The sequence below is a fragment of the Papio anubis genome, chromosome 6 (assembly GCF_008728515.1).
Source record: "Papio anubis isolate 15944 chromosome 6, Panubis1.0, whole genome shotgun sequence".
Lineage (NCBI taxonomy): Eukaryota > Metazoa > Chordata > Mammalia > Primates > Cercopithecidae > Papio > Papio anubis.
The window spans coordinates 115,158,941-115,185,383 of NC_044981.1; the positions used below are offsets into that span (position 1 = coordinate 115,158,941).

At 42.0% G+C, this 26,443-nt stretch overlaps 1 protein-coding gene and 1 long non-coding RNA gene across 5 annotated transcripts in view; one reads left to right on the forward strand and one right to left on the reverse strand.

Moving 5' to 3' along the window:
• SAMD5 (sterile alpha motif domain containing 5) overlaps nucleotides 1-21,865 on the reverse strand; it is a 458,478-nt gene extending 436,613 nt beyond the window's left edge. For both annotated transcript variants that reach the window (XM_017958237.3, XM_017958238.3), the window contains exon 1: nucleotides 20,968-21,865. In XM_017958237.3, coding sequence (XP_017813726.2) covers nucleotides 20,968-21,426 — 459 coding nt within the window. In that variant the 5' untranslated portion in view covers nucleotides 21,427-21,865. The remainder of the gene's footprint in view (nucleotides 1-20,967) is intronic.
• Nucleotides 21,866-21,947: 82 nt separating this feature from the next.
• LOC108585560 lies at nucleotides 21,948-24,251 on the forward strand. 3 transcript variants are annotated; one of them, XR_004184582.1, is made up of 4 exons: nucleotides 21,951-22,781; nucleotides 22,966-23,444; nucleotides 23,868-24,060; nucleotides 24,217-24,251. It is a non-coding gene; the product is annotated as an uncharacterized LOC108585560 (long non-coding RNA). The 3 variants fall into 3 exon arrangements; XR_004184583.1 differs by lacking the exon at nucleotides 24,217-24,251 and having other exon boundaries at nucleotides 21,960-22,781; nucleotides 22,966-23,095; nucleotides 23,220-23,444; nucleotides 23,868-24,210; XR_001902077.3 differs by lacking the exon at nucleotides 24,217-24,251 and having other exon boundaries at nucleotides 21,948-22,781; nucleotides 23,868-24,210.
• The last annotated feature ends 2,192 nt before the right edge of the window (nucleotides 24,252-26,443 follow it).

The window sequence follows — 26,443 nt, forward strand, 5'->3', positions numbered from 1 at the left end:
TCGAACATGAAAAATAAATATTGTCCTTTCTGCAGCAAAAACTCTAATATGTTTGTTTGATAGTTCGGTTTGGAGTTTACGCAAAGCCTAAGTATCAGAGGGAAAAAAAAAATCGTCCCCATATATGGTAAAAACATACTTTAAGAAAAAAAAAAAAAACACCGTAAGAAAAAGTGCTGAAGAATCCCTAATGCACATGACATTTTTAAATGTCTTCTCAACCGATTTCTAGAACTAATAAATCTTTTTCACTCACTTTATTCTAATAAACACATAATACAGATCATAAGTATCTCAGTTGCCATATGCATTGTATAAACTGAGAAATCCTGAAATAACTGTTTTAATGACAATATGCAAAAAAAATTCTTATAGTACAAAATATTTGTAAGTGTCCAATTCATTTTTATTGGATATTTTAAAAATGTTCTAAAATGAGTATAATACTAGCAAAATAAGTGGTATGAAAAGCATTAATAAAACCAAATGCTTTGCTTAGAGGTGGAGATGAAGTAGGCAGAAAGTAAAAATGACCCAAGGAAATCATTACTGATGAGTTTATTCAGCATTTTCTATGTGTGCTACATCCTTTATGCAAACCTTCTGGAAGGCTTCCTATGAGGTTGTCTATAATGAAACAATAAGTGTCCAATCATCCTGTATATCTTAGCAACACAACAAGAGAGCTCATCTGCATGTATACCTTATAAGACAATTAAAGTTTATACTATTAGCAGAAGAGAATGTTCAATTCTAGAAGATAAATACACCTAAATTACATTAAATTGGTATTCATCAAATTGTTGGATTAAGACCAATTGAAGTTATTCTTGAATAATATTGGGGTATAGATAAGAATAAAATCTATATCTTATTTGATAAGGTTAGAAGAACAATATTTATAATATTTTAAAAACATGATTGCCAATGTATGAAAACTTATTTGATTTACATAAATATAACTGCAAATATTTCACTAGTAGTTTTATTTCACTAGTAGTTTTATTGCTAACATGCCTGTGAATAGATCTGCCATTTTCATTTTTAATAAAAGCTAACACTGAATATATAATGGTTTACTAAGTGCTTACTATGTACCAACCACTAAGCTAAGTGCTTTACATACATTTTCTGACTTAATCCTCAGAACATTTCTAGGCAGGAGGAAACACTGTTATGTTAGATTTATCTATAAGGAAACAGTGGCAGGGAAAGCTGAAGCAATTTGGCTGAGGTCACACAGATCAAAAGTGATGGAGTCAGGACCATGTGAATTGGGAGTCTGAGATTTATTTCATCAATGGTACTGTTTGGCCCTTGTTTAGGGGGTTATTCTCTCACAAATGCCATGCAAATATGCAGTGGATTTATGTTCATCTTTTCCAAGCCTACTTAAAGCTATTGTAATAGTGACTGCTCCTGCATGTGGTAGAAACTGAACTATTTAGGGGAGACCACTTTCACTAGGCAACAATCTAGTTTGATCAGCTGTTAGAGTCAAGCTCCAATTCCAACCACATGTGACTGGGATTAACTTAACCACTGACAACATAACTTTCTAACTCAGGTGGTACAGCACGGATGTAACTCCTTAGGTCAGTCTTATGGGGTGAACTGCATTCCCCTAAAATTAATATGTTGAAGTCCTAACCCCCAGTACCTCAGAATGTGACTGTATTTGGAGACAGGGCCTTTAAAGAGGTGATTAGAGTAAAATAAGGTCACAGGATGGGTCCCAATACAGTATAACTGGTGTGCTTATAAGAAGAGGAGATTAGGACTCAGGCAAGATACAGAGGGGTGACCACATGAGGACACAGTAAGAAGGCGGCCATTTGCAAGTTGGGGCACGTGGCCTCAGAAGAAACCACACCTGTCTACACCTTGATCTTGGACTTCAAGCCTCCAGAACTGTAAGAAAATAAAATTCTGTTGCTGAAGCCACTCAGTCTGTGGTATTTTATTATGGCAGTCATAGCAAACGAATACAGTCAGCAGTTAAATCCATGCTTAACCCTTGCTGGTTTATCCGGTTCCTGAGTGATACGGTTTGGATCTGTGTCCCCAGCGAATCTCATGTGAAATTGTCATCCCCAGTGTTAGAGGTGGGGCCTGGTGGGAGATGATTGGGTCATGGGGTTGGAGTCATCATGAATGGTTTAGCAGCCTCCCGCCTTGTATGGTGAGTGAGTTCTCACAAGATCTGGTTGTTTAAAAGTGTATGGCACCTCCCTCTGTGCACTCTCTTGCTCCTGTTCCTGCCATGTAAGACGCCTGCCTTCCACCATGAGTACAAGCCCCCTGAGGCCTCCCTAGAAGCAGATGCTGTTATGCTTCATGCACAGCCTGCGGAACTGTGAGCCAATGAAACCTCTTTTCTTTATAAATTACCCAGTGTCTTGGAAGTAACTAAGCAGTTTTTGATTTTACAGGCTCACAGGTGAAAGGGACTAGCCTTGTCTGAGATGAGACTTTGGACTTTTCAGTTAATGCTGGAATGAGTTAAGACTTTGAGGAACTGTTGGAAAGGCATGATAGTATTTTGAAATGTGAGAAAGACATGAGATTTGGGAGGGGCCAGGGGCCACATGATATGGTTTGGATACGTGTACCCACCCAAATCTCATGTTGAATTGTAATCCCCAGTGCTGGAGGTGGGGCCTGGTGGGAGGTGACTGAATCATGGCAGTGGACTGCTCATGAATGGTTTGGCTCCATACCCCCTTGGAAATGTATAGTGAGTTCTCAAAAAATCTGGTTGTTTAAAAGTCTATGGCACCTCTGCCCTTGCTCTCTCTTCCTCCTGCTCTGGCCATACTCAGTGCTGGATCACCACTTTGCCTTCCACCGAAAGTAAAAGCTCCCTGAGCCTCCCTGGAAGCAGATGCTGCCATGCTTCCTGTACAACCTGTAGAATCCAGAGCTGTTAAACCTATTTTCTTTATAAATTGCCCAGTCTCTGGTACTTCTTTATAACAATGTGAGAATGGACTAGTACACTGAGTTACGTGCCTTTGATCAATGAAAATAGGAAAATGAACTGATTATCACTGGAGCAATGTAGCAAAGCCTTTCAATGCAAAGCTTCAAAGCTGGAGGATAAGGTGGGATACAGTAAAAGGGGTGCCTAGGGATAAAGAGATTAGGAACTCCTGAAGAGAGAGTGGGAAAGAAATCCAAAAATGGTAAAAATGTGAAGGAGCTTCATTAAATAAACAGGGTTAGGTAATTCTTCAGATCAAATATATCTGACAGGTCCCAGTTTCTGGAATAAATTCTAAACTCATTAGTACCACAGGGAAGTTCCTCAACAGTTCAGCCCAACCTTATGCTTCATTTATACCACATAACTACTGTCCCCCATCCTATCGCCGCCCAAAGTGGACCACTCACCAATCCATACCTTGCACTTTTGCCACTCTGAGATTTCGCTAATGCTGTTTCATGCATGCCTTCATTCAATAAATATTTATAGCAAGGTGCTGAATATACAAAAGCTTATAAATGGACAGTATCCCTGTGGAGTTCACAGTCCAGTTCCCTTAGCTTCCAGTATACAGTCTACACTGTGGCTCTGCCTGGTAAAATCCTACCTATCCTCCACATTCAGTTATTGCTGAAAGACACTCCAAAACCTCAGTCAAAATGAATAGTTCTCTCCCTGGTGCTCCCACAGGTTTGTATTTCATTTTGGCATTCATATCACACTGAAATGTTCTGTGTACTTACATATATTTCTATGAATGGATGGATCTGTGGATGTGTGAGTGTTTATCTTTCTCCAGACTATAATTTCCATTAGGGCACATTCATACTATTGTCACCTTTGAATTTCCCCCATCACACCTAACAGTGCTTTGCACATTCTTGATGCTCAATTAATATTTGCTGAATGTAAGTAATAGTATTAATTAATAATCACATAATAGGCTAAAATGCACTACTAAACACAAATATGAGACTCACCAAATCTAAGCCTATACAACTCCAGTTTTAAAGTGTTTTCCCTGCAAAACACTGCTCCCATTCCCTCTGCACATACTCATGCTTTTTTACTTGAATTGCAACAAGCCCAGTTCATCATGTCTGAGCTCTGCCCTAGGAATTCATTTCTAGCAAGCTATTTGAAGAGTGTGGTTGTAGGTGACACTGATGAAGTCTCAAAAGGCAGCCAGGTGTGGTCTCTGTGGTATATGCAAAGATAATGGCCAGAAGGCTGGGCCTATACCTGCTGCTTGTTGAAACTGAAGATTAGTTTGGAGATTGATGTCACCACCATGAAACCATCTAGCTTTCCAGAAGGCATGCTGGCTTTCTTGGTTGTGCTTTTCTTCTTGTATGTGAACACATCAACAGACTGATCCTGCTAAAGAAGCAGAACTGGTCAAGAACATTCAGGGACATTGGCAGTAACCAGTGCCTCCCTAATGCTGACTGGCAAAGGCTTCTCTCTTCATCAGACTTTGTGACATAGGTGTTGATTTTGCTCACATAGTAAGCAACCCGCATAGCTCACACCTTGATTAAATTCTGAACTACTCTCTTTAGAAGGTTGATGACTGTGATTTAAATTCGGCCTTTCCATTGCCAGTAACAACAATGCCAAGTCACAAGTGGGAAAACTTAGAGTCATTACCCTTGTAACCTCTAGCTACTAATACTTTGGATATCAATTAATAGAGTTTACTAAAAGATTAAATACCATTTCCACAGATTCCAGTCTATTCTTATTTCCCCATGTATTAATTAGTGTTCTATGGACTTTTAAAAATGTATTCCCACTCCAGGCTGGCCAAATTGATGACACACTTGTCTCCAACACACATCTTCAGGGGTCAGCCACACCATCACCACCTCCATGAAAATCTTCCTTCCTGTCATACTAGATGCCCAGTCTATGAACCACGCAGACAGGTCCTCACAGCTACTCATCCTACTTACCACAGTCAATGTAAACCCTACTGATTGAGCGGTTATTGCCACAAGTTCCTGAGGGCACAGGCTGCTAAGTCTTACTTTTTTTTTTTTAATAAAAATCTCTAAGACATACCCACTCCCTATACCATACCTACTTTTCACCAACAGAGAAACAGGCAGTTGCCAAATCTTATAAAGCAATGTTTCTTGGAGAAATTGCACAGTGATGAGAACCATGGGCTCTGAGGTCAGTACATGTGGCCTTCAAATGAAATTTTCTAATTATGTGAGTTTGTGTAAGTTACTTAAGCTCTTTAAGCCTCATTTTCCTTGTGTATAAAACAGGAATGGGAAAAACAATCTCTACCTCAAGAGCTTGCTGTGAGGATTGAATGAAAGACTGGTAAAGCGCTCTTCACAAATGATAATAAATATAAACTCACTACTGTTTCTGTGATTTGACATATTTCAAGGCTTTTTCCTTATGTTATTAATGCAGCAGACGAGACCACCAACAGCACGAAGCTTCTCCCAACTTCTGCAAGTCTTATTTAAGAAGTGAATCTAGGTGCGAATGGAAAACAATATTTTACTTTTCTAAACTCCACAGAGAGAAGGAGGGAGGTGGTTCAAGCAAGGAGAGAAGTCCGCTCCAGATGTGAAAAGGAATGGCAGACATATCTGTGACTAATTAACATATAGCCAAATGAAGAAGAAGTCTAATTATTACAATCAATGAAATCAAAGCACGATGAAAAGGTTTTCAGAATAAAGCTTCAGTTCACTATTATAGGAGCTCTTGCTTTTACAATTTGCCTGCTTTCAAAAAACAAACAAACAAACAAAAACAAAAAAAAACCATTACTCTTCCCCTTTCCCCCTAAATCACTGTTACTATAATTTATCATGTTCATCCAAAACCAGCTATATTGGGGATGATCAAGAATATCACACTGGCTGTCGGAGAGCAGGTCAAGTGGGTCATGCCACAGTGTTTGGAGAAGTGATCAGAAGAGAGCAGAGGAATCAATTCGCCACCTTTTTCAAGGTAAGTATATCAACATGAAGGATCACATTAACACAGAGAGAAATACACTAGCCCAAACTGCTATGCCAAAAAGTGGCAGTAAAATCCCTGACTTAAAATGACACTGCAATAAAACTGAAAAGTTAATGTCACCAACCTAACTCCGACTCTCTACCACCTCTCTGTAATGAAGTAGGTCTCAAAGAGTAAATTCCTCGCATACTCTCTGGCTCAACTCTAATCTATAATGGGTTCAATATGAATATCCTGATTTTTGCTCCTACTGTACAAGCCTAAGCAAGCCAGAGATAGAGTGAGTTTGTGTGATCCCAGGCAGCAACTATCCCATCCTTTCTTCAGATGCCTGTAAATGACAGTGACTATAAGACCAGTTGTGTGGGTAATTAACAAATTAGCAAATTATCAGTTTCTACTTTCACATTTCACATTTTGCCCCCTAACCTGATCCTGAAGGAAGCAAGTCCTAAGAATTGCTCCATGGATTTTTATGTGAAATATTTTCTCTTCATAAAGCTCATCTTTAGTTTTATTACTTTCTGGCCATGAAAATACTGCTGCTGCTTAACACAGTACTATTTTTGTCAATCAAGAACTTCCCAGAGGAGCGTGTCTTAATATAGCAGTGTTCCATTCTGTATTGATACATGATTGTTTAAAGTGGCTATATCTTTATTGCATGATTGATGGTTACCTTGGAAAGTGTTGGGTGCATCCATTTCTGCAAACTGGCTGAGTTTAGCACCCAGTTGAGGTATGTTCTCCAGAAAATACGATTCCTGTACCCTGTTCTTTTTTCTTTTTCTTTTTCTTTTTTTTGTTTTTTTTTTGAGGCGGGTCTGCATCTGTCGCGCCAGGCTGGAGTGCAGTGGCCGGATCTCAGCTCACCTGGCTCCGCCTCCCGGGTTCTGCCATTCTCCTGCCTCAGCCCTTCGAGTAGCTGGAATTGCAGGCGCCCGCCCGCCTCCGCCCGGCTAGTTTTTGTGTGCAGGTGGAGATGGGGTTTCACCATGTTAGCCAGGATAGTCTCGATCTCCTGACCTCGTGATCCGCCCGTCTCGGCCTCCCAAAGTGCAGGGATTACAGGCTTGAGCCACCGCGCCCGGCCTGTACCCTGTTCTTAATCCTTGCTTCAATGACCTTTTAAAAAAATCCACCTATTTGATGTTTCAATAAATGTTTAAATGTAAATCAAGGATTTGTTATAGTAATATTTCTTGTAGAATTTTCAATTTTCTTTGTTACACATTGGGTTGTTGTTTCTATGCAAAGCCCATGATTCAAATTAGAATGACTGTCATTTCCATTTCTTTTATAAGGATTTTCACTTTGACTTGGCATCTGGCAAGCAGCTCCTAAGTGTATATTTCACTAAAATGTCTGGGGTGGGGTGGGAGCAGGAAGGGAGTCGACTATGGGGGATCGAGGGGGAGGCGAGTAGAAAGAGTGGAGGATGAAGAAGAAGAACAGAATTCCAGATCCTGGGAGGAATTTCCTGAACTACACTGAGAAAAAAAAAAAAACCCTCTTTACTGTGAAAACAGTAAAATCAGTAGAGATTCAAGTTAACTCCTTGCCCCCTCACAGTCTCTGTCCCCTGGTTCAAAAACAGAATGTCTGCAAAAGCTAGAAAAGGAAACCTTTACCTACAACTATGTGGCTGTTGCCTTTTGAGCAACGGGGCTGCTGGTCCCCACACCCCACTGCTATCACTGCCTCATGTATCTGTCTAGACAGAGCCCGAAACTTCCAAAAAGTTATTGGCAGGAAATCAACTGTAATGATATCATGACAACAATCATCGAAGTGGTTACACAACTGAAGGTAAATGTCAAACATTTATCATGATAGAAAAGATATATAATAGTGTAAAAGAATGCATAATGGTCTTGGAGTAAGATTATTATAAATTTCTCATCTCACACTCAGCTTTCTTTAAAAGCTATCGTTTCATTTTTTACTTCTTCTCAGTTATGTAAAAATAGTTTAGGACTAGGAAATCTGTTAATGTAATATTAATACATCACAATATTGGGCCCAGTTTAAAAAGCTCTTGATTATTTTTAAGTTGTCTAAAAGATGTTTCATAGGATTACATATTCAATCCCAATAAAAACTCCTACAAAATTAGGAAAAGAAGGATGTTTTCCTTAATGCTTTTCCTTAATATAGTCATGGAAACTATGTTAAACTGATAGCCAGCAGCAGGATAATTGCAACAATACTTTCAGTATTTCCATTAAAATTGGGAAAATACAAGAATACCTAGTTGTCATTATTATTTAACATGGCTATGTAAATTCTAGCCAATGCAATAACACTAGAAGAAAGAAATAAGAGCTATAATTCCTGCAAAGGAGGAGATGAGAGTATCATGTGTGTGCAATTTTATAACAATAGAGCTTTACCTTATATCACATACTAAAATAAATTTAGACAGATTAGAAAGTTACATGTAAAAGTGAAACCAAAATATTAATGGGAGATATGGGTGAAAATTAATGGATTTTGCACTAGAGAAAAGATTTGTAAAGATAAAAGCAAACACAAAAGAAGATCTGTTTTCTCTAATTAAATAAAGAAAACTAAAAGGCTAATGACAAATTGAGCAAATTTTGTTTAATGGCTGTGACAGTAAAAAAAAGTTGTAGTTCTTGTTATTTAAAGAAGTTTTCAAAATTGTGACAAGAACAACCACGTCTCTACAGAACGGCAAGGAAATGAACTAATTTAAGATAAGGTCTTCCCACTGAGAATCACTTCACAATCATAAAGTTATGTATAACATCATAAATATTAGTCAGATGTTCTGTGTGATTACTGTGTGGCAGGCATTATATGAGGCCCTTTATATACTGCTTCATTGATTCCTCACAATAGCCTTAATAAGTAATATTACACCCATTTTATAGATGAGGCAATTCAGGTTTACAAAAACTAAACTTATTCAAGTAAACAGTAAAGAAAGAATTGACAATTCTGTCTGAGACTGCACCCTCTCTATTTCTCCAGTTTGAAAGAAATAGCTAAAACATTACTGAAAAGGTGGAAAATACAAGAATTTTAAGCTTCTGGACATCTAAAAAATACTCATAAAATTCTCTCATAAGTTACATTCTTATGCTTGGGAAAATATTTGCAATGTGTATGAGATAATAATTGTTTTCTTTAATCCATAGAGAGCTCTTGCAAAGCAACATGATGTGGTCTAAGACCAGTAGAAAAAAGAAGCAAGTACCATGAACAGGCAATACATAAAAAGCCACAAATATAAAACTATGTGAACTGATAATCTAAGAAATATAATTCAAAGAATGATGAAATGCCACTTCTCAAACATGACATTTTCAAATGATAAAAAAATAATTATTAGTAACATGGGTAAGATTTCAGGCCAATAAGGATATGCTTAAATTAATTATGGTATTAACTTGAGACTGAATATGTATTAGTATTAAAATCATTTTTCGGAAGGGAAGGAGAATGGGAAAATGTTGGTTAAAGGGTATAAAATTTCAATTAGACAGGATGAATAAGTTCTGAGATCTATTATACAGCATGGGAACTACAGTTAATAATAATGTGTTGTATACTTGAAAATTGCCAAGAGATTGTATCTCAAATGTTCTCATCATTACAATGTAAGTATGTGAGGTAATAGATAAGCTAGCTTGATTTAATCATCTCGCAATGTATACAAATATCAAAACATCACACTGTACACCAAAAATATATAGTTTTTATTTGTCAATTATATCTTAATAAAGCTAGGAGAAAATCATTTTTCAAATGACATCTGCTGACAAAAAAATAGCCTGACCCTTAACCATTTAGACTGTGATACTAGTTTTGTGTATTCTGACACATGAATGATTTTTAAAGAAATAATAGCATAATCTCATAAATTGTAATATAGGCCACTTAAAATTATCAATCTGTTTCACTGTTCTCCAAATTTTCTCAATACAATGTGTTTGCTTTTTAACAGAAACAGTTTTCAAATTTTGTTATAAACATAATGGTTTACTCACTATCAGTAAAGACACTTAAAATCTATAAAGTTCTTGGCCAGGCACAGTGGCTCACACCTGTAATCCCAGCGCTTTGGGAGGCTCAGGCAGGTGGATCACCTGAGGTCAGAAGTTTGAGACCAGCCTGACAAACATGGTGAAACCGTCTCTACTAAAAATACAAAAATTAGCCAGGTGTGGTGGTGGCACCTGTAGTCCCAGCTACTTGGGAGGCTGAGGCAGGAGAATCACTTGAACCTTGGAGGTAAAAGTTGCAGTGAGCCGAGATCACGCCAATGTACTCCAGCCTGGGCAACAGAGTGAGACTCTATCTCAAAAAAAAAAAAAAAAAAAAAAAAAAAAAAAATCTATAAAGTTATCTAGAATTTTACAAAGTAACTTCATAAGTATTATCCCATTTAATTCATACCACAGCTCTGTGAGGTAGATATTGGCACCACTATACAGAAACTTTTCTTAAAGTGATCACATTTCTCTATATCTTGCAAAGACCAGGCAGAGGGAAGGGTCACTCTAGTTATAAGAATAAAGGAATCCTTAAAAACCAAACTTTTTATTATGAACATGTCCAAAATTGTCAGTGATAAAACACTTCACCTTGAAAAATCTTTTGTTGGCCTAAATGCTAATTGCTGCATGTTAAGTTTTCATGGTTTGTATAGGCTTCAAATTAGCATCTTACTTGACCTTTAATAAGCATTGTATTCTACATGGAAGTTAATTCAGAGGCCCCCAACCCACATACTTGGAAAAAAAGTACTTTTCAAGAGTAAGTTTTGTAAAGCTGCCCTGTCTCCCCCATGAGACTACGTATTCTTGAGTTAAACAGTCAATTTGAAATAAACAATAACACCATGATCTGTAAAAATGAGCAAACAAAATTTGTGATACATTAATTCTTTTATTCTTATGTGACCACTTGAAGTTTTTATTTGTGCTGAAAAATTAAAACAGTGAAACAATACAAACTGCAAGGTGCAATACTTGAGTTTGGTAAATGCAAATTCTATTTTGCAGATGAAATATTTTTACTAAATTTTAATACTTTAAAATGTATTCCTTTAATTATTAATTGCTTTAAAACTAAAGAAGGAATGAGGACAATAATAATTACTGTGTATTATTACATGACTATTACTTAAAGTAAATTTTCATATAAAAGTGAAGGTATTAAAAAATGATGCATTTTGGGTATCAAATGCAGTAGGTGTATCTCTAGTCTTATTATAGAGTTACGTTATACCCTAGGGGAAAAACATCTTTAAATTTGTCCAATCTGTGCATTACAACTTTGCTAAATAAAGAATACGTGCCAATCGTTTTCCTTATCTTTCTGACACATTCCAAATCAAGGAGGTCTTATTTGTTTGCATTTTTAACTTTATGGAAATGTAACAGTAAGATTTTAGACAGCATCAGACCATTTATTTCAATTAGAAGCAGTAATGAAATCTCTTTAAACTATTAGATGTCACTTAGTCTTTATGTAAGACAGATTGTATGTTTAATTCTTTTTGGCGTGATCCACAGTTATTGGCCCTTAATAGTTTTTATATTGACTGAAAATGGGGACTCCCTCACTACTCCTCTCAGGCTTCCCCAAGTCCAAACCAGTGGCTGATCTGAAAGAACTTTTTTTCATAAAACTTAGAAAATCACTGATAAAAACCTTTCAACTCAATACTAGTAGTATTAATAGTAATAACAAGCTTTTCCCATAGCCAGAAATGCAATGTTGTTTCTAGTTCTGCACACGCTATAACCTTGAGAAGCTGTGTGCCATCAATTATGGTTCCCAGTGTACTTTGTTCCACCCTGGACAGTGTTCTTTCAGCTTCAGGGTGTCTTCACCTCAGGATAGGCCTTCTTTATTTCTGGGACCAACCCTGATCAAGTCCATGTCATCTGACTCACCTTACTTCAGGAAAATTAGTTTCAGAACATATTTCTGATGAATCTGAGCACTTGAACAGAATCTGAAGAGAATTGCATGTTTATCCATTTATAGAGTTCTGATTTCTATCTTATTTTTCATGGGTATGCCTTAGATAACTACTGAAGAGCAGACAAAGTTCATGAGGGCAACCTTAATATTGCCACCCCGCCTTTAGTACCTTTTTTTCACTCAAGAGTGGGGAGGAAATAATGAGCACAGCTATGATTACATTATGATTTGATAAGGTGGTAGACAGTAGAGGGCTTTCTAAGAACAGAAGGACCAGCAAATGAAGAGCCCTAAAAACACCATTACACTATCCAAATCCTGATTATTCCATCGAGTGCCGCACAGTTTACTGACATCCATGCATGATTTACCTAATTCTTCCCTTTTTGGGTCACAGACACCTTTACACTAAAATTCCATCTGGAGAGACCATGACAGGTACTTTGCTCTTTGCAAATACATGGGGAATTGACTTTTGTGTTTTGAAAAGCCTTTTGGAGGAATTTGCATATTTACAAACATGGATACCCACTAAGAGCATTTTTTAAGTGTTTTAAACTAGGGAAAAGGAGTATAAATATCATAAAATCTGAAAACCATTCTATAAGTCATACCAAAAAAAACCTCATTATTTTGTTGCCAAGATTACATTTTCCATTTCATACTTTACTGAATGTCATCACTCTTAACTGCCTGATTTGACTCCAAATTACTTTAGGTGTTTACCCCAAACCAGATCTATCTGATAAGAATGAAGGCTTGCCACCACTGAAGATACTCCAGAGAATGTTCTGAGACACAGAGCTCTAGAAATGTTCTGAGAAACAGCAACACAGAAACAGCAACACTGTGATCTTCCAAGTGACTGTTTTCAAGATTACTACCTAATTTTGAATATCTAAATTTTGAAATGTTTATATTTTTAAAAATCATTTTTGTTATTCCATCCTCCAGTACATAGGAATGACTGGGTATCATTTCCACCAAAAATTCTACCACCGATTTATCATCAAACACCCCTATCATTAGGAATAAGACCTGGGTCAGCAGACCCTTCTGTACACAGCTGACACATGGCCACTATGACGGAGACTGAGATGTCCAAGCAAACCCACGTACAGAGGAGCTACCACAGGTGAGTGCTTACAGCCAGGCTGTTCATCTGGCAAATGTTTCTTTTTCGCTCAACACCTGTTAGTAAAGAACACCAGAAGCAGGTTACTTTCAATTGGAAGGCCAGCAACAGCTTCACTGTCCCACCTCAGGTACCTCACCTCTCCAGCGCTATGCCATGACTTAGCCAGCAGGGGCCTTGATTGCCCTTCTCTTCCACAAGACATCATTGCTGTCTATTACATTGATGACATTATGCTGTTTGGATCTAGTGACTGAAATGAAGCAGTTACTTTAGACTTACTTTGCATGTCAGAAGGTGGAAAATAAATCTGACAAAAAATCAGGGACTTTCTACCTCAGTGAAAACTGCAGGGGTCCAGTGACGTGGGGCAAATCAAGATATCCCTTCTAAGATGAAGAATAAGGTGTTACATATGGCTTTTCCTACAACCAAGAAGGATGCACAATATCCAGTGAGCCTCTTTGAATTTTGAAAGCAACATATTCCTCATTTGGGTGTGCTACAAAAACCTATTTACTGAGTGACCCCAAAGCTGCTAATTTTGACTGGAGCCAGAAAAAAAGAAGGTTCTGCAGCAGGTCCAGGCTGTCGTGCAAGCTGCTCTGCCACTTGGGCCATATGATCCAGCAGATCCAAAGGTACTTGAAGTAACAGTGGCAGACATGGATGCTGTTTAAAGCCTTTGCTGGGCCTTAGAGCTGACTCACAGTGCAGGCCTCTAGGGTTTTTGTGCAAGACCCTGACAGCACCTTAATCTTGGACTTAAAGCCTCCAGAACTGTAAAGAATACATTTCTATTGTTTTAAACACCTAGTTTGTGGAACTTTTTATGGCAGTTCTAGGATACATAGAAATGTTGATCTACATGAGTGTTAGCTCATCTCATCTCCATAACAACCCTATGTGGCAGTCACTAGTTTTGCCCATATTTCACAGAGGAGCCAACAGTGACCTGGTATGGAGCAGAGCTGGGACTTGAACTGTGATATCTGGTTCTGAGCCTGTTGTGCTGAACCACTACACTACAGTGTCAGCGGAAAGCAGTACCATTCTTACTTAAATGAATTCCATGGGCTCCCATAGCTCACAGAAGCCATGTTTTCTTAGTCTGGGAGATGGGCACTGATATGGTTCTCAGCACATTGCTCTTGAGGACAGGTATTAAGCATAGAAGAGTAGGTGACTTGGTGTATGATTTGAGGAATGCCTATAATACCTCTTAATAACTAATATTTCACAGCAACTTATTTATTTTGTTAATGGTGGTCAGCCATCTAGTCCGGCCTGGGCTTGCATGAGCCTGAGAATCAGCACCTCCTTCAATTTTGTGTCCTTGGTGTCATCTCACTTGCTTCACCCCAGTCCTGGCCATGCTGCAGAAAGAGGTCTTCTTTTAAAATGTCCTACAGGAGTAGCATTTTCATTCCCAGCTCTTCTTCACTAACCCTTGAGGAATAAACATTTTGATTTGAAATTTCATCATTCATTACCTTTACTTGAGTTTTAATCAGAGTTGATTTCTTTAACATTTGAAATAAACACAAGTGCAACATTCTCCAATCCTTCATGTTTGCAGAAATAACATTCAACTTTGATATGGTGCAACTACTACATGTCAGGCATTGGATTAGGCCTCCACATACAAGCAGAGACCATGTCTGTCTAGTTCCTTGCAGTCCTGATCTTAAAGCCTAGCACATGGCATGTGCTTAGTATTTGTTAAGTGGAAGGACGGATGGATAGATGGATAAAAGGAGGAATAGATGGATGGATAAAAGGAAGGATAGATGAATGGAGAGATGGATGGGTAAATGAAAAGATGGATGGATGAATGGATGGATGGATAAATGGAAGGAAGAATGGATGGATGAATAAATGGATGGATGGATGGATGAATGGATGGATGGATGGGAGACAAATGGATAAATGGAAGAACGGATGGATAGATTAATAAATGGATGGATGGATGAGTGGACAGGCAGTTGGCTGATGGTCCACTTATATGGAAACTCCACAGGCAGTAAACAGTGAGGAGAACACAAAGGCAGATGTTCCCACACCATCAAAGCTCTTGTCTCCTTCCGGCCCCCACTTTTTTCCACAGTGTTCCAATCAGCCACTGAAAACAAAACAAAAAAACCTAGAAGGATATAGGTTGAGGACATTTGAGGACACTGATTGAGTCGGAGACAGTTGAAGTTTTCCAGCTTCCAATCTGTCCCTAGTAATGTCATGAAGGCAGAAGGAATTCTTGGGAGGAAGAATATTTATTGTCATTTCAGCTTCTGCCAACACGCAAGGCAAAACTCCAAAGGACAAAACCACATCTTTGCCAATCTCTCTCTCTCCTTTCTAAATATTTTACCCTGGTCCCAGTGACAGAAACCTTCCTACTACCTCTGTCTCTCCAAATCCCTTCATTCCAGGCCATCTCTCCAGAATATCCATAAATAGCCTTAGTATGTGATTCTTGTTACTTCATAAAAGTCACACTAAGGGTATGAATGAAGATGAACACTCCTACAAAACTATTAAATAATGCTATACTAACTCAAACAATTTTAATTGGTAGATGTGGCAAGGAGCAACTTTTCAGTGAAAAAACGTAGACGCCTCCCCCACACGATTTACCCTAGAGCCTGCCTTTTGCTTTGACAGATATATTTACAGCCCCATACCCTTCACATCTGCCACAGTCCCATAAGCACTGCCAGACATGATGGAATTCAACAAAATGTCATGCACAAATATGTGAATGGTGAGCGTTCCTTCTGTGTGTGCGTACTTAGAATCCTATACATTCCATCATGTAATGTTTATGACCATATCTAAACATGACATGATGGAATGATAGGATTCCACTAGATCACAACATCGAACATTTCTATATTAATACAATGTTCTCCTTAAACCTCTAATCCTTCCATCTCCTCCCTCACTGGTACCACTCAGTCAGAAAGAGAAATGAGAGCTCTTTGGTATAATGACTCCAAAGGTCCCAGTCTCCTGACCCCTTCTTCTTCCCTCCCCTTGACCTGGAAGAGAAGCTCCCCGCCCACTGGAAGCAGAAGTGAATGCTCCCTTCACTTATGTGCCCTGGGCACAATTCCCTTGCACCTCCTCCAGGACCCTGGTCTCCTGGGATGTCCCCCAACATCTCCTTTTCTCTGGCTACTTACCATTAACACTCAGACATACTCCATTCCATTGTTCATTCTCTCATCCTAAACACAAACAAACCCACAAAACCCTTCCCTTGACACAAAGTCTCCCTTCTTCGTCTAGCTGTAACCTTAGTTCTGTCTTCTCATCAAACTTGGTTTCAAAGTTGTGGGTCATCCCTGTCTGTACCCACTGGCCCCATCATCCAAATCTGCTGTGGCAAAGGTAACCGATGGCATGGTTACCACTTCCCATGAAGTGATTCTGTTCTTGTCCTACCTGACCATTATCTGACTTCCTGACCTGTCCCTCCTCCTTGAAACATCACTGCTTCCAGTGGCTTCCAGAACACCACTTCCTCTTGCTTTCCACCTACCCTCTGCTTACCCTTGTCAGTCTCTCCACACTATTTACCCTAGAGCTTCCCTTTTGCTTTGACAAGTCTGCTAGAAAATAAAATATACTTACAGCCTCCCTTAGAGCTTCCTCTTCCTCTGCACGTGTCTGAAATTCTACTGTTCCCCAGGGCTCCTCCCTCTACTGCTCATCTGTAGTCACAGCTGCAGTGTGCTGTGTGTGATGTAGGGACATTCCACAGGTATCTCACACTCCATATGTTTCAACCTGAAGGCAATATCTTTCTCGCCCAAACTCGCTGTTCTCCTGGGTCTCCTACATCACAGCACAATCCTAAATCAGGAATCTGCATGTCATTCCAACCCCTCTCCCCTCCCACCCTGTCATCCAAACAATCATTTAAGTTGTGTCAAGTCTACTTCCATTGCTCCTGCCCTACTGTCATAAGTGGCCCATGCCACCAGCATCTCTCTCCTGACACTACAACGATCTCCTAAGTGTTCGGCTTGCCTCTGGTCAGGATGTGTCAATAGCTCCCTTCTGCTCACAAGATATACTCCAAATTCTTTAACATGACTTCTAGGCCACCCAAGACTGGCCGCGGCCTGCCTCTCCATCTCCTGCCACTTTCTCCAGGCATTCAGTGCTTTAACCAGACAGAATTCCTTGCCATTCTTGTTGATGCTAAACTTCCTCCCCTTCCTGGCCTTTGCACACACTGTTCTCTGCTGAGAACACTCTTCCCCTTAAGACCCTGCTCCTCTTCAGGCTAAATCTGCTCAACCGTCAGTACTCAGGCCATGGGTCAGTTCTGGAAAAACTGTGATGGTGCCCAATCCCTGCAAACTGGGTTGGATACACCTGTTCATGGTATCATATACTTCTCATCAAATCAATCATCACACATTATCATCATTGTTCATTCCATTTTAAGTCTTCCCTACTGGATGCTAAGTTCCCAGAGGGCAGAGCTTTCACATCCTGCCAACCACAGCAACCTAGAGTCCAGCAGAAGGCCTGACATAGAGAAGCTTGGTAAAAAATTATTTTATCTCCATTTCACAAAGGTAGAAATCACAGCAGTCAGAGAAGCTACATACAGGGCAGAAGAGGAAATCTTCCAATGATGTTTAATTTCAAGCCTGGTGCTCTCTCTAAGCTCCTGTTTTTCCAAAGCTATAGACTTCCCTTTGGAAAACACAAGAAAATTTACTTTTTATTTACGTTTTAACTCACTGATCCCTAAATCGCATAACCTTGACCATTACTGGATCAAATCCTACAATCCTTTCAGGTGATTCTTGGGAAGACCCCTCAACTTCCTTTCCTCTGTAAGAGACTCACTCTCCCTATCTCAATAATCTTTGGCATAAGTCACTTTCAAGCCATCTAAAAATCTCAGCAAAATACAAAATCACAGGCATCATCGATGCAAATGACTGCAAAGGAGATTGAAGCCCACTCCACCAAGCAGAATTCCAAATGCACATCAAAAATGCTACATATTCTGGCCAGTGTGGTGGCTCACTCTTGTAATCCCAGCACTCTGGGAGGCCAAGACGGCTGGATCACCTGAGGCCAGGAGTTCAAGATGAGCCTGGTCAACATGGCGAAACCTAGTCTCTACTAAAAATACGAAAATTAGCTGGGCGTGGTGGCAGGTACCTGTAATCCCAGGTATTACTTGGGAGGCTGAGGCAGGAGAATCGCTTGAACCCAGGAGGCAGAAGTTGTAGTGAGCTGAGACCTAGCACTGCACTCCATCCTGGGCAACAGAGTGAGACTCCATCTCAAACAAGCAAACAAAATGCTACACATTTTGATCATGACAAAGCCAAGAAAAGTGGAGAAATTAGAATGTGGATCACATAAGAAAAGAAAAAGTCCTAGCACTGTTCATGAAGAAACTAGCTACATCAGAAAACAAATTCTTCAATAATTTAAAATCCAAAACTTAAGAGGCAATGCACACATAAGCAACAAATCCAGAATGATCAACACGATCTGGTACTAAACATGTGTAGGCTCAGCTTGCTATATATGTATATTAATTATATGGGTACATTAATTATATGTTAATGCCTATTTCAGTGTGTGTTACTCTTTCTTACAATAAAGTTTGTCAGCGCCAGTTTTTTTGTGGTCCCCAACTCAAGGATCAGTGAAGGAGATAATGAAAACACTTCTGTTTCTATTTTATTCTTCCATCGGTTTGAGGAGAATTAAATATGTATAGAAAGTGAATAGGAGCATATCTTTGTTATCAAGCATTATTGCTATGGGATTTATTTTAAAGCAAAGTTGACTGAAGTAATTATTTACATGGAAAGTAAATAGTATCGCAATGCAACTTGGCATTTTCTTATGTAAACTGCACTTATGCAAATGCACTACCATATTACCCACTGATCAAGGCAGGAGTCCACAGTTCAAAGCCTATGCGCTGACGTTTCATCCCCTCAACATCCTTTCCAGCCTCTAAGTTTGATAAGTTTGATATGTCTTTGGCTCTTTAAGAATCAGAACTAAACTGTCAATTCAAGCTTACCCTTCTCACCTCCAGCCCACAGTGTCCCTGCTCTCCCCACCCCATTACACAGCACTTTTCCTGAAGAATAAGTAAGCTCTAGTGACACACTTTGCTTTCTGCATTCTTTTCTTGCCAGGACTTGAACTATGCCCTCACCAAGTGCCCAGGTACTCACATTCTCTCAGACTAAGCCCACCTTACTTCCTGGGAGACTAATAACAAACATCTAACTGGGCTTTGATCTCCTTTGACCTGCTGTGTCCAGGACCAAGCCTTCATACTCATGACCAGATCTCTCTGTTCACACTAGACACACACAGAACTCCTACATACAGGCAACTGCCTGGGAAAAGTGTTCTCTCCTTTCCTGTTTTGCACACACATCAGTGGCACAGTCAGAGTGGTTAACCAGAATACATGTTTAATTTGAAGCACTCTGTCCTCCTAACCTGCCTTCTTTGTATCCTTCTTTAAAAAAACCAATTGACATGGTCAAGCAGGTTATCTGAATTGCCTATGGTATCTGCAAGGTAGTAGATAATATTAAACCCCTTATTCCCATCTACCTTAGGTATTGTTATCTACTCTTTACAAAGCTTTCCCTCGAACTTCCTTAAGTCCAGGCATTACGGCCTTTACTTAAGATTCTACAGCAATACTACCAGGGCCCAAGATGCCCACACAACACTGAGATTAACCACATTTCCTGTTAGGGAGTTGGGTTTATGTGGCCCACCAGCTGAGTATCTTTGCCATCATTTTCTCTCTGGGCTCTTCTAAGTCTTGATTTTTAAGCTGAGGTGCTCATATGCCTGTGCACCTTCTGCAACCCTGAGGGTTACCGGTGCTATCTAGTTCTCTATCAAGTCGGGACCCTCTACTCTGACAGCCGCCCAAACTAGAAACCTAAACGGAACAGATTCGCAGCCAGAAGCAGAGCTCTGGTGTGAAGTACAATTTTCTGTTAATTACCCAGCTCCCACTCCACATTTCCGAACTTCCAGGTTCCTTTCCTGAGGCCCCCTGTGCAGAGGATTCCCCTTTAGTTCACTTGTGCTCGATTCTCCTCTCCCAAATGCAGGTTCACTCACACTTACTGGAAGTCACAGTTGTACCTGCTTCATCTTATCTGGCTTAATAAACCAAACTGGTGACAGCACAGACCTCTGAAGCACATCTTGTGACCCGATTATCTCCCATGTCCTTAGCACCTTATTGCCTCCAGTATACCTGAGTTTAGGAAATCATCTCAGGTGGACTGACACGTGCTTCCTTCACTTTTCCCCTTAAAATGCTCCTGTGAATGGTAACGCTTCTCAAATTTGCAGCAGCGCTGGAATTTTTTGTGGAATTGAGAAAGGCAGGGCCTGACTTCCCACTCTCTGAAGAGTTCACCGATCTCCCTTGGGAGTTTCTCAAGACTCAAAACAGGAAAAGAAAGAGAGAAAGGAAGGTAGAAAGCAATGTAGGTATTAACCATTTTTCTGGTACTCTTCAAACCCAGAACTATTACAGAGGGCATTAGGAATTCCCCTTGGCTACCAGGAGAAGCAGCGCGAGTCCGATTCCTGACAGGCAAGCACCAGAGACGATGTGGAGTTTTGGTCGTTAGTTTAGAGATAACAACTGGATGCGTGGGCTTGTCTTACCAACCACTGGAGACACCAGGAAGGAAGAAATAATGGGCTAATACAGAAAGAACATAGAAGAGGGTCCCAGATACTCAAAGCCTCCTGGCCTCTCCGTCGTCACCTGGAATGGGCTGCAAAGCCTTGGCACAGGCAGCTGGGTCGTGTCCCCTCCCGCCGCGCACCCCAGGTCGCCCGGACGGCACCTCCTTACCTTGCGGGAGTACGGGGGCTTGCTCAGGTGGATGCCGTCACGGACGAGCTTATCCCTGATCATGATCTTCAGCTTCAGTTTGGGGTAGCTCACCAGCTCCCTGCTGCGGGGGGCGATCGTGTGGCCGCGAGAGTCCCCGCGGGTGCCCTGGGCCGGGCCGCCGTACGGCTCCCCCCGGCGGCCGGTGGGGACGGTGTCTGCGGACTGCCCGGGGGGCGCCGGCTGCGGCTCGAGCGTGAAGTAGAGGCCGGCGGCGTTCGCGTCCTGCTCCCGCAGCCGGCGCACGGCCTCCAGGATACGGCGGCGGTGCGCGGGCGCCAGCACCCCGATGGCATCCAGGTCCGGGTCCCCAATCTGCTTGCACACCTCCAGGTCATCGTAGCCGTTATCCACGAAGGACTCCGCGTACTGCGGAAGCTTCAGCGCTTTCAGCCACTCGTAAACTATATTGGTGCACATGGTGGGACCAGGAACCCAGCCGCCGAGCACCTTCCCTGCGCCCAAATGGCACGGGCGTCACTAGTTCTTGGAACTTTTAATCCTCTCCTTCAAGGGGAAAAAGGTATCGCAGTAAAGTTTTCCTTTTAAAGGAAAGGCTCGGGCCGGAGGCGGAAAGACATCTGAAGAAGCCTGAGGAAGGGAGAAGCGAACAAGCAGCAAAGTGAATTCCCCAAGCAGCCGCGGAGCTCACGGGCACTGGCTGCTGGGCTGGGCTAGCCGCTCCGCGCCGCCCCGCGCCGCCCCTGGATGCGCCGCCGCCGCTGCTGCCGTGGGGAGGGGCGCGCGACGGGCGCGGGAGGGGGTGGAGACGGGAGGGGCAGGGGCAAACCCCTCGGACCCGCGCCGGGTCAGCGCAGCGCAGGGCCGCCCGCGGGTTTTCCCAGCCGGGACGGTCCGGAGGCTGCGCGCCGCATCTCGCGCTCTGGCAGCTGCTGGCGCGCTCCGCGCCGCGAGGCGACTCCACCGCCCAGACCAGCGGCTGCTGGAAGCGCCTCGTCTTCGCGAGTGTCAGTCACTGTAGTCCTCCCAGCGGGAACCCGGTGGCTTCTACGCTGCCGAGCTCCGCTGGCTGCCCTGGGTTGCTTTTCACATTTCTCTTTAATTTGATTCTTCTAGCCCGTGGAAGTCTCTGCGCTCACTTCTTCCCGACCCTGCCGGACTCCAGCTTGCGCGCCCGCTGGCAGCCCAAGGACAGTCCCGCCGCCCCACGGCGCTGGAGACGCTGCGGGGTTCAGTGTCCCTTCCTTCCGGATCCGCGTTTGAATCCCCCTTCCTCGGATCCCTTACGCAGCCCAGAGCCCGGCGATCTGGCTTCTTCCGTGGGCGGCCACTCTGTGACCCGAGCGGCGGCGCTTTGGCCCGAGGGTGGGCGCGACTTAGGGACTGCTAGCGTCCAGCCGGCGTGAGCGCAGCCCCTCCTCGCTGCAGCTGGGCACGTTGGGCGGCAGGAGAGGGTGCTGTGCTGCCTGGCTCTCCCTTTCTAAGCTCCCGGGTCTGCGAAAGTTTGGGGTGGGTTGTACTTTCTCTAGGTCGGTCTGTCCCACCCGGTACCCCACCCTACTTTCTGCCCGGCCCCCCTCACCCTTGTCGGCGCTATGCTTTCTCTCCGGGCCCCCCACCTTGTATATTGCACGGGCTCCCTGGGTGGTTTTGCTCCCAGGGACACTGCCATGCGTTCAGTCCTGGAGCCCGTGAATCCGAGCCTGTGCTCTCGGTCCCGCCCGTGGATTGCGTGAAAATCAATAGAGCACCACCCAGCTCGTGTTGGAAGGGACGCTCAGACATCTCCGCCCACGGCATTTTCCCTCTAGGAGGTAACAAAATCAACCGAGTTTCCCCATCATGCCAATGTCTGAGCAACCGCTTGGGAGTGGGGACTCGAGTGGCAGGTGGAATAGACCAAGTGCCTGGGCCCCATTTTCCGGTGTCTGACCTCTTCTTGAGACTAAGGGAAGTGAGGGACCGCGGGGGCAGGTACTGTCTCCTCTCTTTTCGCAGAAGGGCGATTCAGCTTCGCACCTGAGCTGTTTAAGGACTGGATCTGACCCTTTTCCTGAAGATTGCCGGTGGGGCGTGCCAGTCTCTCGCCCGACCTTGGGAGGTGGACAGAGTCGTTTCCCGACCTGCTGTGTGTTTGGCCTTTGGGTGGGAGGTAGGGTGGGCCCTCTTACCCTAAACCAAGAGAGCTTAACCCCCTCTTGGGACACGAACCCTTTAAACAATCAGATGACAACTTCTATCCTTTTGCCCAGGAAAATACCCGACCTAGGCGCACCCAAAACGTTCCCTACAGTTGCAGGGGGGTTCTGGTTTCCCAAACCCCGGGACTCACGAATCTCAAGAACAGCTGGCAGAAAGGACAGTCTGCTTGGGGGAAGGGGAGAGACCAACGCGGAGAGCCGTGGAGCTGCTTGTGGCCCCAGCCTTGGGTCACCCAGGATGCCCTTTCCGGAGCCGAGTTAAGGTCGCGGACCCTGGTAGGTGGCGAAGCTCCTGGGCGCTGGGGTGCTAGAAGCGCGCAGCCCTCCCCGCCCCGCGCAGGCCGCCGCCTCTTCCTCTCCAAAGCGGACTCACAGTGCCCCCTGGCGTCCGCGCGGCCCCGTTTTAAGGCGTTGTCCCTGTCCCCAAACTCATTCTATTCACCGGAAGGAAGTGGACTTTGTGACTTTATACCGATTCCCCTTTTAAGTACAGACGTTTTTGTCACGTTTATCTTTATATTCCAATACTAACTCACAAGGATCTTTGATTTTTTTTAAAGAAAATATTTCAGCTGTTTGAATGATGCTGCTAAGAAACAGAAATTATCAGCAAATATTTTTTGGAAAGTTACTCTATGCCAGGCATCTATTCACAGATCTATACACGTGTGGTAAATAGTAATATGCCATATCTTACAGAAGAAGAAATTGAGACCTCAAAACTAATTCGCCCACGATCTCACTGTTCCCGATGGAGCAAGGGGTTCGAATTGTGGGGGGATAAATTTAGTATCAGCCTTCAGCCGTCCAACTACTCACCTTCGAATCACAGTCCCCCGCCTGTGCTGTGCTGTGCAACATGTGAGGGTAAAAAATGCGCAGGTTGTAAGAGGTGAGGTTTTTTGTTTGTTTGTTTTTGTTTGTTTGTGGGTTTTTGTTTGGTTTTGGACTGGAAAACTTAAAGCTCAAGAGTTTTTTTGTCTTTTTTTCTTTCTTTCTCTCTCTCTCTCTCTTGCTCTCTCTCTCTCTCTTTTTTTTTCTTTAACAGAGTCTCTCTTTGTCGCCCAGGCTGGAGTGCAGTGGCGTGATCTCGGCTCACTGCAACCTTCGCCTCCTGGGTTCAAGTGATTCTCCTGCCTCAGCCACCTGAGTAGCTGGGACTACAGGCGCCTGCCACCACGCCCGGCTAATTTTTGTAATTTTAGTAGAAACGGGGTTTCGTCATGTTATCCAGGCTGGTCTGGATCTCCTGACCTCAGGTGATCCGCCCACCTCGGCCTCCCAAAGTGCTGGGATAACAGGCAAGAACCACTGCGGCCGGCCTAAAGCTCAGGAGTTTTATTGTGTTTTCTTTCCCAAGCTGTATGAAAAGTCCAACAGCACTGTTCTGTCGTTCTTTGCCTTCTTATATGTAACCTTTTCCCCTCTGGGGGCTTAAAAATATTCATCTTGTCTTATAAATCCTCAGTGAAGGCAATGAGTATTTTTATTTCCGTTTTACGATTAGGGATACTGGTTGGGGGAAGATGAATGACTTGCCCAAGGTCATATAGTAAATCAGGACACAGACAAGATCAAGCTTGCCCTGTCAAAGTGCTTCCCTGACAGGCAGCAGTGATCCTCCTTTATTTATGTGCAAAGTACTCTCCAATTAGGAAATAAAGCATCCTGGTGCTCTCTTTGGAAGGGAAGCCTTTTATAAATTCATCACTTGTTAATCAGTCATAAATAAAACCTACTCACTTTTGACCTCTAGAGGAAACCTGCTATCTGGAGATTTCACTAATCTGAGCTATGGAGACTTTTTTCCCCCCATGTTTCCCTTCTATTTCTCTTGTACATTTCTATACTTACTCGAGTCCTCTTTGGGTGAACCATTGACGCACTGTATCTTTCCATTGCTTGCCTTAGCATATTGAACCTCTTAATAGATTTCATTCTAGAGGGTACTATGCTAAAATGTGTCTATCTCTGTGGAGACTAAAGGCTAAAGTTCAAAGTGACACTGGCAAGAATGATTGGCTAATTTTAAGATTTAGAACTGTAGCCTTTTAGAACTAGAGGCCACTGGAGATCATACCCAGCATCTAGATCTGCATGGAGGAAGCCAAGGCCCAGAGAGGTCAACTTCCTTACCTAAAGTTACACAGCTAGTTTGTGACAGAACTGGGACAAGAACCCAGATCTGCTTCCTCACATTGCTCTTTGCAATGTACTGCATTACCTCATTTTTGCTGCAAGCACTTGGCCACTGTCAAAATCATTCATTTACTCATCAAATGTTTATTAAGTAGGCACTTCAGTGCCAGGCACTGAAGCAAAAAAGAAGAGTTTTCCTTCATTAATTGGAACAGGAGAGACTTCAGTATTTTAAATATGTAGAGAATAAACTGACAGCTTTTTAAAATATGTTAGTTCATGAATTGTAAAGGTTACAAAGATACAAAGCAGTGTTTTCTTCTATCTGTAATATTATCCAAATTCTGTGATCATAATATTAGCCAAAATTTAAAATGAAACTGTATTTGAAATCCAGACAAAAATGTACTTTGAAAATGCAAGTGGCTACTCTGTTCCTAGTCACATCCTTAGAACACACAATTTATTCAGAAAACATTGTCAACTACCTCTAATTTTGTGTTACTTTTGATTATCATTGCTTTGTTAGAGCTTTTTTCTGTATATAAAAATTTTCAAAATATTTGTCATGCTGATTATTATTTAATATGTTTGGGGTCACACTTACTTTTGCAGAGGGGATGTCTTGCCTAATGAAAATCAATGGGAAAATAGGTTATGGAGAAAGTTTCTTTTTAGGCACCATTTTAGAACTGTTGTGCAATGGTAATCACTATGGCAAAATGCCTGTTGATCCTCTCCATGTAATTAATTAATGATAATTATATTCAGGTTTTCAACTCTAAATATCAGAAAACAGCTTTTCTACTTGCTCAGTAACTTGATTTAAGGATATAGAGTGAAAAATAATTTGTTATGGAATTTTCTTGGTGCCGTTTAAGGTTTCAGACTATTTTAGAAGATAAATGTTCACACCTAGTGCATGTAAAAATTAAATTCCATTAACATCTATTAAATGTCAGTCCCCAGGGTGTCTAGCCTTGTAAAAGTCAAAGATATATAATATTAATCTTAAAATGCAAAAATGTCTTGCCTCTGCTTAAACCATGAGCTAAAAAGCATCTAGAAGGAGTGGATGCCATAGGGAGAAAAGAGAATAATGGGCTTGAGTGATGTAACAGGCAATCTCTTCTTCG